The sequence below is a fragment of the Silene latifolia genome, chromosome 2 (genome assembly GCF_048544455.1).
Source record: "Silene latifolia isolate original U9 population chromosome 2, ASM4854445v1, whole genome shotgun sequence".
NCBI lineage: Eukaryota > Viridiplantae > Streptophyta > Magnoliopsida > Caryophyllales > Caryophyllaceae > Silene > Silene latifolia.
The window spans coordinates 113793209-113811172 of record NC_133527.1 but is presented as its reverse complement, the minus strand read 5'-3'; the positions used below and the strand labels follow the sequence as shown (position 1 = coordinate 113811172).

The 17964-nt window shown below is 30.2% G+C and overlaps 1 protein-coding gene across 7 annotated transcripts in view; it reads right to left on the bottom strand.

Annotated features, from left to right (window-relative positions):
* Positions 1-11678, bottom strand: part of LOC141642899 (uncharacterized) — a 29124-nt gene extending 17446 nt beyond the window's left edge. For 2 of the 7 annotated variants that reach the window (XM_074451885.1, XM_074451886.1), the window contains exons 1-3: positions 11508-11584; positions 11318-11418; positions 10080-10309 (exon numbers count right to left, since the gene is read on the bottom strand). Coding sequence is in view for 2 of the 7 variants with exons in the window: in XM_074451882.1 (XP_074307983.1) it covers positions 10080-10309; positions 11318-11418; positions 11508-11526 (350 nt within the window). In the remaining 5 variants the exon portion in view is untranslated. Of the gene's footprint in view, positions 1-10079; positions 10310-11317; positions 11419-11507 lie in introns of all 7 variants that reach the window. The other 5 variants (XM_074451883.1, XM_074451884.1, XM_074451882.1 and 2 more) reach the window with 4 other exon arrangements.
* Between the last annotated feature and the right edge of the window lie 6286 nt (positions 11679-17964).

Genomic DNA, 17964 nt, shown 5'->3' with positions numbered 1-17964 from the left:
AATTCCTCTAAAGAAGGGTAATTGGAGGTATTAACAAAAGCACACATTGCCTAAGCCTAAACGCAAACAAGATTAATAACTCGGCCTTAGATGTAATCAACCGAATGATGAACTCCAAAATACGTTCAGGGGACAAGGAATTCTAACTAAAGTTACAAGTTATCCTAATTTATTTGAAGAAGGGTGATTGAGGCATTAACAAAAGCACAGTGCCTACGCCTAAATGTAAACAAGATAAATAACTCGGCCCCAAGAGAAATCAACCGAATGATAAACTCCAAAAAATAAGTTCGAGAATTCTGTTCTAGCCCCACAAACCATAACAGCTAGAAAAACAAAATTCTATAGCAACTTCCAATCTTCCGAAATTGCATATTGTTAAGCCATTATACATTCCTTTAATCATCCTTACTTCATATATAGAACATCACGAAAAACCATCTAAAGGTATACCTAGCACCAAACAGGAGTTGATTGACCTAGCACCCTAGGATTTTGTTCCTTTGGATAAAGCACGAATTTCACGAGAAGTTGATATATTGGTAAGATTAATGGTTGACTATTTCAGCATCTCTGAGATCAAAAGGGATGGGTTTTTCTAAAATGTGTCCAATAGGCACATGTTAAGTATGGTAATAATGAGTTCGGATTTCAATTTCTCATGATATATTGATGTAAATCTTTCCTTTATTAGCATCTTAACATGTGCTTATTAGGCACATTTTAGAAAAACCCTATTATATTATTAGAGATATGATTAAGAAAATATAGTATTAGAGAATATTATGAGCTATGTTACTCCGACTCTTCTAATTTCCTCGCGTATCCGTGTCCGACACTCAACACTCGGACATGGGTATAACCCTTGGACACCTCATTTTAGACCAAAATATGCATATTTTTCAAAAAAAAATAGCCGAGTCCGACACTTGGACACGCACCCCTGTCGGATACTTCTACACGAGTGTCAGTAACAGAGATTATGAGTATCATAATATCTCAGCAATAGTCTGGAATTATCAGTCATTGTACCTTAGTTTAAAAAAGCGCGCCTGAGTAGGCGCAGTGAGGGCCAACCAGATCAGACAGGCCAACCAGATCAGACACTCTGAGGCGCATGGAGTGCAAAAGGCACACCCAAGGCGCACAAGGGGCAACTAGTGAGGCGCACACGAGGTGCATTAGTGTGCAATTCCATATTTTTTTTCAAAATTCTTTTATTCTACCCTTCTTTTCTCCCCCTTGTCCTTAATTTTCACTTTTAAAAACACGTTAGCCCTCTTTAAAACAAAAAAGGGACTATTCTTGCACAAAATTTGATTGTAAAATATGGATGTTCTTTTGAAAAATCAGTGCACCTCGCGCCTTAGCCCCTTGGGACCCCATCGCCTCAGTGCGCCTTGCGCCTTCTCAAACTAAGCATTGTACTATAAATACGATGACATATTAGAGATATATTAGGAGGGTCTAGATATTGGTGGCGGTCGACTCGTGTAGTGAGGGTGATGTAAGTCGAGATTTGAGCTGGTTGGCCAGGGGGCAGAAGGCTAGTGGACCGGAGGGCGGAAGGCTAGTGGACCGGAGGTCAGGCGGTGTAACACCCCAAGAGATTGTGAGATAGTTGTCTCACATCGGGAAATTGAGAGGCTTATGATATGTTTATAAGGGCTTCCACCCACCCCTTAGTAACAAGGCCTTGTACTTTTGGGCTTAAGTGAGGACAAATAATAGGCCCAAAGATACAAATCTCATCTTATTGAGGTTGTGTTACGACGTCGCGGGCCGGGTTGTTATAAATGGTATCAGAGCAACCCTACGACCGTGTGGTGAGCCTATAGTCAGGAGTACTTGGGTCACCCACCTAGCGGGGGAGGATTCTGGGCTTGGCTGCGGTCAGCCTCCGGGCACAACGAGGACATTGTGTTATTTAAGTGGGGGAGTTTGTAACACCCCAAGAGATTGTGAGATAGTTGTCCCACATCGGAAAATTGAGAGGCTTATGATATGTTTATAAGGGCTTCCACCCACCACTTAGTAACAAGGCCTTGTGCTTTTGGGCTTAAGTTAGGACAAATAATAGGCCCAAAGGTACACATCTCATCTTATTAAGGTTGTGTTACGAGTGGCAGGTCGGGTTGTTATAGGCGGCTGGTCAGAGGGTCGTGGGTGGCGTGGGGTGGCGGGCTGGGTTTTGGTGGGTGAAGGATTTAGGGGGTGTTTGGTTCACCCAATATAGGTATGAGGTAGGGTTTGAACCAAACTCATACCATGTGTTTGTTTGACGGAAATGAAGGTTTCATACCCATACCTCAAACCCATGAGGTATGGGTTTCTCATACCCATGATGGGGGGGTGGGTATGAGATTGATACCCATGGTATCAAATTAGAAATATTAAAAAGTGATAAAAACAATTGTAAAAAAAAATTTTCATATATTTATTTGATTAAATTTTATCTACATGATTTAATAGTATAAAAATTATTATTAAAAATATTGTATTTTGAAGATTTTTTAGCTTTGATTGATTTCTAACCCTATACCCCCCAAAATTGAACCAAACACAAGATATGAGGTATTAAGTTCTAACCCGATACCACCCGGATATGATTCCCGATTCAAACCCATACCCACGCGTGAACCAAACACCCCCTTAAGGGTAAGGGATGGAGGAAGAAATCGGGAAGGTGAGGGCTTCTGCTTTATTCATGATTTCACACTATATAACATGACATAAAACTCCTAATATTATGAAAGAAGGTTTACGTGAAAACTGTGTATACCGCCGGAGATGGCTCCGCCCGGTGGTTTAAACATGGGATTGTAGAAGGCGGAAGGGTTATTGAGATGATCGATTTTTAGGCTGATACCATGTAAGTGACCTGATTTATTATGAAACATGTCACCATATATATGTAGTACAAAGGCTTTGTAATATTCCAAAATATTCCCAAGATATTATGATACTCATAATATTCTCTGATATTATATTTTCATAATCATATCTCTATTAATATACTCCTAATATATCTCTAATAATGAGAATCACCAATTGGATGAACAAGTATCAGAAGTAGTGAATTATAGAGTATAGAGTATAGACACTTCAGTTTCAGCTCAAGAGGACTTGTCCACCAAAACTTATGCAAAGGAACTTGGACTATATATCATCATTTGAAGCATTTTATAAATCATCCAAAAAAATTAAAATTTTCAAGAGCACGAAAACTGAGAAAGCAAACTTAAAACAGACAAATGTACAAAAAATCATGTCCGGAAGAAAAGACATTTTTAACATAAGAATCAACATTTTTATACACAAATCTATATATCTATATAAAAGAGAGTTTTTTCGAGCGATCTGAGAGCGTCCACATCATCAAAAATCAATTTAGGAAAGTATAATTTTTTATGTAAAAAATAAAGTGGAGAATCTTTTAATTATTATAATATGTATATTTCCTAAATTATATTCAAGTGATATTTCCAATTTTTATATCAAACTTTTACATTTCATTTGGCAAAAAAATATCGTTAAAAAAATTATGAAAATAATATAATTAGTTTTGTGGTAAAAAATGCTATCATTAGAGTATAAATTTCATACTATTTGCACATATTAAAGATGGTGTACTTCTTAATATGTAAAATTGTGTAGAATTGTCCCACATCGAAAGATTAACACAAGGTGGGTGATCCTATGATTATAAATAGGGGTCATCATTGGAACCTATATACTAACCAAAAACCTTTTGAGTCTCTTAAGCATTGTTTTGGAGAGCTCTTAAGAGTTTATATCATTATATTCACAGTATGATATATATATTTTCTATATTATGTATTATATTCAAGTGATGTTTATAATCTTTATATAAAAACTTATACATCTCATTTCCCAAAAAGGTATTATAAAAAAAATTATAAAAATTATATTATAATAGATTTTTGGTAAAAGAAATGCTAGCATTAGAATATAGTATCATATTATTTGCATATATTTTTAATTATGATAAAAAAAAATAAAAGCAAACGTACGAATATTAATAAATAGTACTCCCTCTATTCAAGACGAAATACAACAATTTACACACTGGCCAAGACACAAGTACAACGTAAATATCGTTAAAAAAATTATGAAAATAATATAATTAGTTTTGTGGTAAAAAATGCTATCATTAGAGTATAAATTTCATATTATTTGCACATATTAAAGATGGTGTACTTCTTAATATGTAAAATTGTGTAGAATTGTCCCACATCGAAAGATTAACACAAGGTGGGCGATCCTATGATTATAAATATGAGTCATCATTGGAACCTATATACTAACCAAAAACCTTTTGAGTCTCTTAAGCATTGTTTTGGAGAGCTCTTAAGAGTTTATATCATTATTCACAGTATGATATATATATTTTCTATATTATGTATTATATTCAAGTGATGTTTATAATCTTTATATAAAAACTTATACATCTCATTTCCCAAAAAGGTATTATAAAAAAAATTATAAAAATTATATTATAATAGATTTTTGGTAAAAGAAATGCTAGCATTAGAATATAGTATCATATTATTTGCATATATTTTTAATTATGATAAAAAAATAAAAGCAAATGTACGAATATTAATAAATAGTACTCCCTCTATTCAAGACGAAATACAACAATTTACACACTGGCCAAGACACAAATTACAACGTAAATATCTTTAAGTTTACATTATAAAAAATTTAAAAATTTGATATTCTCATTGTACTTTATAAGTGAACCAAATAAGATTCCACATGACCATATTTTGTCTTACATATTGCAGGGAATCGTAAAGATTCTATTCGTTCTTGAATAGTGTAAAAAAAGAAATGTTGTATTTGGTCTTGAATCGAGGGAGTATATTATTTGCTCATTATTATTAACCCGGGTTAGATGTCGAATTATGTGCGAAAAAGATGGTGTATTTCTAAGTATGTTATTTGTCCCATATTGAAAAATATGTTGGTGTGGTGAATATATTACGTATAAATAATATAATTGTCCCACATCGAAAGTTTAGCATACGGTGAGTGATCATATGATTATAAATAAGAGACATCCTTAGCACCTAAATACCAACCCAAAACCTTCCGAGTCTCTTAGGCATTGTCTTGGAAAGCTCTTAAGAGTTTATCTCATTATCTCCATGGTATGATGTATATATTTTTTATATTATGTCCAAGTGATGTTTATAATTTTTATATAAAAATTTATACATCTCATTTAGTAAAAAAGTAACATAATTTTTTTAAAAAAAATTATATAATTAGATTCGTGATAAATAAATGCTAGCATTAGAATATAGCATTAGATGTCGAATTAGGTGCGAAAAGGATCAGATTAGAATATAGCATTAGAGAGTTCTTATAAGAGTTTGTATTAATGGCAAACCTTAGTTACAACAATACCATACAAATATTAATCACGTAGATATTTATAAAAGCGATTATATATTACTATATTAGTGATATTATAATGTTTATTTTAAGACAATCGATAGCATAATAACTTTATTTAAGAAAAAATCATAATTAAAAAATAAAATGGGTCCTAAATATACATAAATTGCTTATTAATGTGTCATATATAATGATAATCTCTGCACTAAAATAGAAAATTTATGAATTATAATACAATCAAGTGTTGCATAAAAAGATCTTGAATCCACAAACAAATCAATAATGAGCTTTTTTACTTTGATTAATAGTAGAATTAAATCTTTTTAACTTTCAAATATAGGTAATTATTATACCTCATCTATATAATACTATTAAAAGGGAAACTTAAAATGTCACGTCATAAATGCCACCTTACACTACCAAAAAGCCACGTCACTTACTACACATGACATGTCAAATTTTAATATGACATGGCGAGTTAATGTGGTATAAATCATCAACTTATTATTATATGACATTAATTTAAATATATTTTTTTTTCCAAAATTTATATAGCCCTTTCAAATTTACATCAAAATTTCATAATTTATAATTAAAATTTACACCAAAGTTTACATCATTATTTCTAATTTTAAAAGTAAAAAAGAAAAAAAGAAAGAAATATTAAATGCAAATAGCATTACAAATATTATACTTTGGACTTTTAAGCTTGTAGATAAATTAAACAACAATTAAAATCAAAATTCATATTAAATTTTAAATTTCGACGTTTATTGTTAGAATATTTTAAGCAACAAATAAATATCACATAATTCTAATTTACTCCGTTTATTAAAAAAATAAATATTTTGTTGATATTAAGAGTAAATAATAACATATTTAACATTAAACAAGGTGGCTTTTGTCAACAAAAAAATAAAAAATAAAATAAAAATTAAAGCAAACCTTTAACATTTCATTTCTCCTTACTCCATATTTATGTTTATATTAAATTTGCTAATAATGAAAAAGAATGCTCAAAAGTCCTAAAACCTTACTACATAATTATTATATATATTAAATTTGATGATAATAATAAAAAGACACCCAAAAGTCATAACATGCATCCTCAATTGGATATAAATGTTCGATGTAAGACAACATTTGTGAGCCAAATTTCACGCCGATATTTTTTTGCCCTCATCGCCAATAAAATCGTGGTTGTATATGTAAATAGTCTTTTTTAAATCTTATCAGTATATCAACATCAAGGTAAGTGTATTAAGGTAAGGTAAATGTATTAAGGTTTTAAATTAATAATTTATTTTTAAGTTCCATTGGTTATGAAATGTTCATCACGTTTTAAAACTTTCTTATGTAGGAACTATCAAGATTTGTGGTAGGTAAATGTATTAAGGTTTGGTAAATGTATTAAGGTTTTAAAATAATAATTCATTTATTTGTTTTTAAGTTCAATTGGTTGCTCATCACTTTTTAAAACTTTCTTATGTAGGAACTATCAAGATTTGTGGTATTGTGCTATTCGAAGGTAAATAAATATACTTACATATTTATGGCTCAATGCCTTTTTCTATTATTATTTAAATAAAAATTTAAATTAATAACGATAAGATTAATATCACGTAAATCAAATTTCACCATTTTATTTCTTATTAATTACTCGATGGATTTTGTCCTTTTTTTTCCCTATATATAGATGGTTCATTGGAGAAAAAATACTATATGGAGAAAGAAAATATTAGAATTGCTTAAACAACTACTCCCTTCATTCCACTCAATACTATATTATAAACTAACTACAAGATTGACTATAAGTTTTTGACGGAAAACATTTGTGAGACAACATTTAAGTAAATATTTTTGTACCGCTATCGCGAAAAGAATTGTATATGTCACTAACTTTTTTTTATCATTGTATCAGCATCAAGGTAAATGTATTAAGGTTTTAAATTAAGAATTCATTTATTTATTTTATTTTCCATTGGTTATGAAGTACATCACATATTTAACCTCGCATATTTGTTGTTTATTTCTTATTTAGGGATATTGAGATTTGTGGTGTTGTGCTATTCAAAGGTAAATATACTTACATCTTTAGACTCAATGTCATCTTTCTTCCATTATTTAAGAGAAACTTAAATTAATAACAAAAACTAATGACTAAGTGATTTTTTTTTATGTAGGGATGGTTTATTGAAGAAAGAAGACTAAGAAGAGAAATATTAGAATTACTTAAACAAATACTCTACTCATTCGACTTAATACTATATTATAAACTAACTATAAGATTGACAACATGAATGTAAATGACTAATTGTTTTTAGGTTCATAAAAAAAATTAGTATTTCAAAAACTTTCAAATGTATGCTTTATTTTGATATGTGTTGTTTTTTAATCATCATTTTTCCTTAGAAAAATAACACTCATAGAATGAAATTGAATTTGCGAGGATCTCAATCTTATTGACATGGATAATAGATAGCATAAATAATGGAGTGAAAAAGCCCAAAAATTATCATTTAAGAAAGGAGTTAGATGTTAAATTAGTGAGGTGAATTAATTATTAATTATTAATAACTATAAAGATGAGAGAAATCTAAAAATTTTATTTACATCTACATTATTCTTTTGTACACCTTAAATTTAATTTTCATTTTCTTTAATTATACACATGAGACACATGCCTATTCAAAATGGCTTTTGATAGAAAACATGATTGAGTGGAATGCTTAGTTTATCTATTTTGAAGTATACGGTTGAATTCCCAAGGTGGAAAATTTGGAGAAATGTCAAAGCACATTTTTGCTTAATATTGTTTAATGGATGAAGTATAGGGACTTAATGATCCAATTATTACGAGTTGCTCCTTTCAAATTCTTAGTTCCGCAATTTATTATAGTACTAGCTACAATATTATGGGTGCTGTGAAATGTTAGTTTTTGTCACAACAATTCTAATTGTGTGTTTTATATTAATTTCGGATCTGTTGATAAAATTTTAATATCTAATTAGTGAGGGTGTTGCATGTTTGGCGATCTTTGTTTGATAATATTATGGTTTCATGTAATGTGATTATGCGAATACCTGTATTATTAATTGATTTTAATCAGCTTCCATTGAGTTACTTCAGTTTTCGATTATGCAAATACCTGTATTATTAATTGATTTTAATCAGCTTCCATTTGCGCATATTTGACATATCACAAAGCACGTAAAAGGATTTGAGTAACACCACTTACCATTTAAAACCCTCATAAAAGAACGTCAAATAATGACATGGTTTTGATAAAAGTATTTACTATATAACACTTTAGTTTCTGATTTTACATAAAACCATTGTACAAAAAAACTAATTTGTCTTGATTTTATAGAAGTCTTAAAACATGAAATCATATTGTAGAATGTTATGATTTGATTCACTAAAAATATCATAGTAAAAAACAAAAGATCACGTGAATTTCACGGGTCACAAAACTAGTTACATTTCAGTAACTAAAACACATTATATTTTTAACCATTAATCAAAATCGCACCAGCAAAAGAAAATATTTTGCATTTGTTTATACATTTTATTGCTCCCTCAATTACATCTTAAAAGTCGTGTTAGTAAAAACAATGTAATTTAAATCATATCATTTGTACATATTTTAATTATGACAAAAATGGAAAAAAGCGTACGAATATAAATAGATAGTATAATATTTTCTCATTATTAAATCGGGTTGGATATCGAAATGGGTGCAAAAAAGATGGTGTACTTTTTCGTGTGTTATTTGTCCCACATTGAAAAATAATGTAGGTGTGGTAAATATACTACATATAAAATTATAAATAGTTGAATTGTCCCACATCAGAAAATTGTCATAAGGTGGGGTTATCTTAAAAATTAATTTAGGAAAGTATCATAAATAATATTTTTTGATGTAAAAAAATAAAGTGGAGAATCTTTTAATTATTATAATATTTATTTCCTATATTATATTCAAGTGATGTTTCTAATTTTTTATATAAAAATTTTGACATTTCATTTGGCAAAAAAATATCGTTAAGAAAATTATGAAAATTACATAATTTGATTCGTGGTAAAAATGTTATCATTAGCGTATAGATTTCATATAATTTGTACATATATAAAATTTTGTACTTCTTAGTATGTTATATGTCTCACATCGAAAAATAATGTAGGATTATATAAAAATAATAGAATTGTCCCACATCGAAAGATTAACATAAGATGTGGTGGACTGGTGGTCTTATGATTATAAATATGAGGCATCCTTGAAACTTAGGTATTAACCCAACATCTTCTGCGTCTCTTAAATAAGATATTTTTATTTGATTTTCGAGACATAAGATGTAAATATTAATACCTTATAACCATTTTTTTGTTAATAAGTTAATTAACTCGTTGCAACGCACGGGCATCCAAACTAGTTAAGAGTAAAAAAGGCTTTTACATGAATACATGGATGTGTAGGGCATTACATCTCTCCCTAATGTACTAGTAGGAAGGACATTTAAGATAATCAATAACTATATTTTCAAACAGAATAGCATTACCCCCAATGACTTACATGACTCCCATGTTTGTGCGAGATAAGGGAGGTCAAGTGTACAATGTTTTATGCTTGAAGCTTCAAAATTATTTTTACCTGCAAACATCAGATGGATCTGCAAAAGATGATATGCTGAAGCAACAATAATCAACCCATAAACCAACCGAGTATGGAACTGATTCAACAGCTCTTTCAAAAACTTGAACAACATTTTCCACACTGCATAAGCGTGCATGATGCTCAGCATATTTTTTCCAGTACCCGTAGCAGAGGGGGAACTCTGACAAGAAAGTGTCATATGCCAGACTGATTTTATCTACATCATCCTGCAGTATGAATATAAATTCATCAACCCACCAAAATAAACAGTGTCACACAACGCTTGAAACAGTCACCACATTACACACTACATAGTACCGAGTTATACTAACAACCAATCTACCCTCTTGCATACATTCAATCAATCATTGTCAATTTTTAAGTAGCTTCTTAGTAACCCTAACCACGTGCTTTCCCTGTGTACTTTTTATTCATTATGGAGAAGCTGACAAAATTTTGATACATCATTACAGCATCTATGTTCACAAGGTATAACTACATACAACCCCCCACTATCCACCTTGCCTAAGAAAGAGCCATCAGAAAGGTATGGTGTTATATCAAAGTTGTTGTTCTACCAAAACAAATAAAGACATGTTATTGACTATAGTTTTAGACTTATTGTTCTTTCATTAAAACACATCGATCCAATGACCCCAAACTCAAATAACAAAATGACAAATGAGTTTTATCAAAGAAAAAAATTTCATTCGGAAGCCCTTAAGTTTCACAAATTTCACACATTGGTGATTTAAAGTATGCATTTTCTCCGACTTTAGTGATCTAATTTGTAATATAGTCAAAATTTTATCCAAGTCATAATTGTTGCTCACAACTGTTTTAAGTTTTTTTATACAAAATGTTCCCTTTTGGGAACATACTCTCATCCACACCACAACAGTCACCAAAATGAGTGTACAATTTTTAAGAAAATTGATCATAAAATTGATGTTAGGAACTAACTAGGAGCTCCTACCATTGTGGATACCCCAATGCATAATGTTCAATATCAACTCCAAAAATCAGCTCCTACGTATATTCCTTTGCACAAAAATTAGTTTCTTTTACAACCCCAAATTGAATAGTTGATTAAGAAAACGAAAACAGCATAGAGCATTATAGCACTACCCACAAATTATCCTAAACTACACTGAATTCAAATTAAATCAAGTTGAATCAAAAGACAGTAAAATAAATTGGTTGAGAAATAATAAATAAAATTAGAAAAAGCATACATTGTAGATTGATTCAACAGTTGAGATGAGTGCAGTCCATGCATCAAAGTCCATTGAATGTTGAGGAACAACTTGATTGAGCTCAAGCTCGTGGAACCCATCTGTGGAACAAATTGTAAATTGTATTAAAAATGCAACATTTATTAAAATAGAATTGTTGAAAAATTGCGTATAAATGAATGAGACTTACCATTTGAGCCAACTGCCATGGAAGAAAGCTTATGAGATTTTGGGTGAAATAATCAGAAATGGTTCGAGGATTATTGCAAGTTTATAGAGTAACTATTAACTAGGGTTCTACTTCAACTCGAGGTGATGCTGGGCCGGGCCTTTCTAACAAAAACTGCCATTTGTGTTGGTCGGACCATGTCGGGATAAATGTGTGGGTTTATTTAGCAAGACCAAGCCCGGCTCTTATGGGCTAATTCAAGCTTTTGGGCCTAAATGGGTTTCTCGGGCCCTAAAATTTACGACTAACCTTAAGAAATAACGGAATTTATTTTCGCAATACGATTTTTACTCATTACAGTACTTTTTATACCAAACTTTCCATTTGTCTATCCTTCACTAAAAAACATCAACCTAATTCTCTCTATTTTCTCTCTTGTTGAAACCTTAACCTTCTTCAACCTCCTTAAAATTCTTCCATCTCCCTACTACTAAGAGAATAAAAATTCTCTTAGTTTTCTCTCCAAAATGCATTTATCTAACTAAGGAAACAAGTAAAACTTTCTTTCATTAAACTATTATCTTTTAATTAAAATATAATCTTATAATTAACTATATTCTTTTGCTTAAATTCGAAATTATAATTTTGTTCAATAAAATAAAATATAATTTGGTAATTTTCGTTAATGCAATAATTATAACTTTAGAGAATTTGACACATTCTTACTATTAGTTTCGTGAGGAAAAAAATCATTAAAATAGTTGGAGAAAATTTATAAAATGATTCTTAGTTTTATGGTAAAATAAAAATATTTTCATAAAAATACACATTTCATAACTTTACAATTTTTTTTGATTAGTTTTCCATTGCAATTTTTTCTGTTTCATATCAAACTACAATGGAGTGAAAAAAAAGTATTAATTAATAAGGTACCTATATATTTTAAATGTATAAATAATACCCCTGAAAATAAAAACTCTATTTATACCGCGCATGCATTGCGCGGGATCTATACTAGTTATTAATTATTAGGGATATTCTACATGGTACCCCTCCATTTTTCGACTTTCTACATTATACCCCCTACACTTTTTAAAACATACATTGTACCCCTAATTGTTGTCATTATCACTAAGTGTACCCCTAAACTTTATTTTCCATCAATTGAACTCAGTTTTAGGCGTTAGGTAATAACTTGGACGCGTAACCAAACTTGTCATTTATTATCCCATGACATATGGACTCTATTAGGCTCAATATCCATCTCGATCTTAATATTTATTGATATATATGGGCTAAAAAAATTTGACGGAAAATTTATTGATTCCATGTCAAATTATCACGTCCAAAGATGGATATTGAGCCTAATAGAGTCCTTATGTCATGGGATGATAAATGACAAACTTGGTTACACGTCCAAATAATCACTTAACGTCTAAAACTGAGTTTAATTGACGGAAAATAAAGTTTAGGGGTACACTTAGTGATAATGACAACAATTAGGGGTACCATTTATGTTTTAAAAAGTGTAGGGGTACCATGTAGAAAGTCGAAAAATTGAGGGTACCATGTAGAATATCTCTAATTATTATTAATATTAATGCTTATTCGACTGACATAGCGATACAAATGTTTTTCTTAACCAACAAATATTTAAGCGTTAGTTTAATCTATAAAACCTTATTAAAAGGCTAAGCTAAAATGGCAATTAAAAGCCACGTAGACAATGCCACATCGGATTACAAAATGTCACCTTACACTCTTAAAAGTCCACGTCAGCACCTGAACACAAATCAAAGCCCTAAGTCTATCTCTTATCTTTTACGCTGATTACAATCAATTGAAACTTTGTAGCACTTTAAATTGAAGCAGGTGAAAGGCCAAGAGACTAAGCAATTATGCACTTGTAAGTTGTAACTGAAGATAAAGGTAAAACCAAAAGACTCAAAGCATCTGTAGTAATCTATCATAAACAAAACAAAAGTAGTAAAAAAAAACGCAAATCTGCAATTTATCTCTACAATTTAATTGTTATAATAATTATAATATTTAAGAAATACATGAATACTCTACAATAAAGGAGTCATTACTTTTATAAATTCTTTAAACCCCCTCACTCTTTCCCCTCCTCACTTGACCTAATAACAATAATTTAGTTGTTTGTTTGCCGGTTATATAAATAGCAACATTGATTCATTTTTATCTTCATACTCAATCTCTCATGGGTCTCAACAATCACCACCTCTCATTTACATATCACTCTATAAAACTATTTTTATTTGATGCTCATTATTGTTCGTATTATTCTATATGATTAATTTTCTTAGTTTGTTGTTAATGTTGTTGTTATTGTTATTTTCTTAATAGGTTTATAATTATTGGAATGCAAAGGCGGATGGAGATCAAGCAAGTGATTTGTTGATCAATGCCACATTGTTAGATAGCACGAGTACCATTTTATTCTTTTTTTTTTGTTAGGGAAAGTATGATTTTATTCTTCAATTTTCCTTTTCACAGTCTTTTAGTTATTTTTGGGCACATGTATTAGACTTTTAGTGATTGTATTTTCTTATTCTTTTCACAAATTATAGAATAAGACGGTATCACACGTAAGACGGTCCATTTTGTAAATAAAGTTATTCATTTGTTGCTAATAAACGAGTTATGTGTTTATACAATAAGACCGTCTCATACAAAAAATTATTGTATTCTTTTGGACCGAAAAACATGTAAGCGATCCATATATATTTTAATATTTATGACTGATAAGTCACACTTAGCTTGCTGAGTCGGATACAAGTTTAGTTCTTTTATTCAATATTGTATATTAGCTATGAATATTACGTCTTTCCGTGCAATAATGAAAAAGATGATGGTTTTACAATATACTCGATAAAGCAAATTAGAGAGTGTTTGAGTCCAAGGGAAAAATGTCGACTTTCTTATTTCATATTAGATGATATTTAATTTTATTGGAATAATATTGGTTGGTCTTTGTCTGTAAAAAGTCAAATAAAGTAAATGAAAATACCAATAGTAATAAGATTTCACATATGTATCGAAAAATAAATATGGATAGGAAAATATATCATTCTCCTTTGAAGAATGGGTTACACGGTATACAAAAAAAAAAAAAACTAAAACAAGACCTCAATTGAAGCAAAATAGTACAGTGAATTTTAACATGATTTTTACTTTGTAGATTGGGAAGCCATTGCTCATTTTTACTTGATTTTAACTTTTTGTTATATTATAAGTTGGAAATTTAAATTTGGTTTTTATTTTAACAATAATAAGATATTGATCAAGGTGAATTTTAACACCGTAAATTGTTGATCGCTTTATCAAAAGAAATATCCACATTATAATTTGATTTTAAGACTAGCAACGAAGTCAAGTTGAGGAAATATGGTTAGATATAACGGTCGGATGCCCACAAAAAATCTAAAAAAAAAAAACTTTTTTTCTCTATTTCGTGAGCGGTTTAAATAAAGTTTTTGAGTTTGTTTACCCTTTTCTCTTTTTCGTGAGCGGTTTAAATTAGAGTTTTGTTGTAAACTTTATAAGGTTTAATGTAACTCAATTTTTTTTTTTTTTGTAATATTATTAAATCCGTCAAATTCATTTGTTACCCTTTCTCTTTTTGGTGAGCGGTTTAAATTAAAGTTGAACAAATAATCGAGATTCGAGATGGAGGGAGTACTCCATATAAACTATGCACAGATTAAATACCTAAAACAATAAATTATTAACGATCCCGTGATTTTCACGGGCTCCAAAACTAGTTTCTCTTTATTGATTAAATGAATTAGAGTTTTTACACCTGTAATTATAGATGGATAGTGAAAATAATTGAATATTTGATAAAAAAAAATAAGTTGCTTAAGGTAACATTTTAAAATTATTGTGTATGTGTTGCAAGTACGAACTAAATTTTCAGTACCTAATAATGGATATACTTGTATATTACAACAATTTTATATTCCCTCAATTTCAATGGATTTTATACTTTTAAAATTTTCTGTCATATTTTAAAAATATGTAGAATGCCCTGTAACACCAAATAAGTAAAACATCAAATATTTGTGTTACAAATTATTTTCGCGTACAATAGATTTATGGAAAATAGTAAGAGAGTGAAGTAAAAGAGTATAACTTTAGAATTTCGAACAATTATTGGTAAAAATGAGCAAAATTAGCTATGCATCTTATGAATGACACACATAACAAATATTTAGTCTATACAATATGTCACATAGGCGCTTCCACTTTGTTCAACCAAAAATATAAATAAATAAACATTCTTATACATTGTAAAAATAATTAGCTACAATTCAAAAATATCTCCTTAAACTATATTGGCAAAAATGTTAAGTTTATTGACTTACTCGTATAATCTTTTACACACTTTGAGTTATTTGATTTGTGACTAATTGAAGTCTTAAAAAAAAAATTAAGGAAAAAAAGGTGTTATGTGCAACATTAGTGCAAGAAAGATAAACTGGGTAGAATTCACAAACTTTTGACAAAAAATCTTCCAAGAATTGGCGGATGTAATGTTTTATGTGGCTTCATTGAGATTTATACTACTATATGTAATTATACATACTACATAGTATAAAAGGAGTACATGCTAAAAAATAAAAAGTCAATCAAACTATAATAATGAAATATAAAGTGAAACAATTAATTTAATTTTGTAGAATGATCTACAATTAAATAAGAATATAAAATATATTGTAGCTATGTAAAGTTGTGTTGAAATGATTAATTCAATTAGGATTTTATGTGAACCAAATAATTTTGAATTTAGTGAGGAAGGTTAAAAATGAAAAATCTTCAAAATAAAATCTCAAAAGTGTGTAAGGCAGAGAAGTCGAAATATTTAGTAATGCAAGTGATGATAATTGTAGACAAAAGTATGACAATATGTATAGGTAGTATAAATGAGGAGGGGGAAGCCAAAAAATCAACTAAGAAAGGATTTAGATGTCAAATTAGTAGAGTAAATTAATTATTAATTATTAATTATTAATAGTTATAAAGATGAGAGGAAACTAAAAGTTTATTAACATTTACATTCTTTTGTACAACATAAATTTTATTTTTATTTTCACTAATTATATGCATGTGACTAGGGATGGCAGTGGGTCGGGGACCCGACCCAGACCCTGAGGGTCGGACCCTAATGGGTCGGGTATGGGTCTCATTTTTTCAGACCCAATGGGTATGGGTCGGGTATGGGTCTTAAGAAAATATTTCGGGTCCGGATCCGGATCTAAGTTATGAGACTCATACCCGACCCTTAGACCCTTTATTATAAAAAAAAAAAATCAAAATCACAACTTTTCTGAATTCATACTGGCAGACCGTAGAAACCCAACTAAAGTCTCTTTCTCTTCCCTCATCCCATAAAGTGATAAAACCCAACCAAACTCTTCTGACAATACCACCACTCCACCACTGACACAAGAAAACCACCACCACCACAGCACTGATACGCGACTGGCAACCACCTCTCTAATAGGCGGCGACCGACAACCACCACTAACGGCAGCCAGCGACGGTCAGATGGAGACGGCTATCAAGTACGTTATTGATTTTTGGGTTCCGAGTTTGATTCTTTCACATGTATTTGGATGTAAAATTAATTTAGGTCTTCTTTGTCTTTCTTAATCTCTTTGGTATGTATATTGGATTTGGTAGTGTACAATAGAGATTAATAAACTCATAATGTTAAAGTAGTATGAATTTTTTTTTAAATATTATAGACCTCATAGCTGTTAATCATGTTACTAAAGTGGCTGAAACTCGGACCCGCGGGTAGACCCAGACCCTACCCTTACCCATAGGGTCCGGGTATGGGTCCTCAAATTTTAGACCCTTGCGGGTCTGGGTCGGGTACGGGTCCAAAGGGAAAATCTCGGGTCCGGGTCCGGGTCTAGGCGGACCCTACCCAAACCCTACCCATTGCCATCCCTACATGTGACACATCACAATTCAAGATGACTTTTGATAGGAGACATTACTTAGTGAAATGCTTAGTTTTATCTTTTTAAAATATTGTATAGATTTTCCGTGAAAATCACGTGACTTTTCTAGCTCGTCATTAATAATTATTTGCTCACGTGATTTTTTTTCTTATAGTGTCTTGATACTTACATCATCATTCTTTATTGTTTATTTGTTATTGCATCGTGTTTATATTATTCTTATTTGTTATCTATAGCCAAATGATATTGTATTTACTCGACATTTAAATGATATTTTTTCTAGTTTATAACTTTATTAAAATGATGATATCATAAAAATAGTAAGTAACATCAACCATAGTTATATTTTATGTTTGAAAATAATAATTATATTGAAAAATTAAACTATTTTTCACTCATTTGCACTTAATCGTTGTAACATTTAATCAAATAAAAAAAATTAAATGAGATGGATATAATAGATCGAGATAAAAAAAAAACATCGA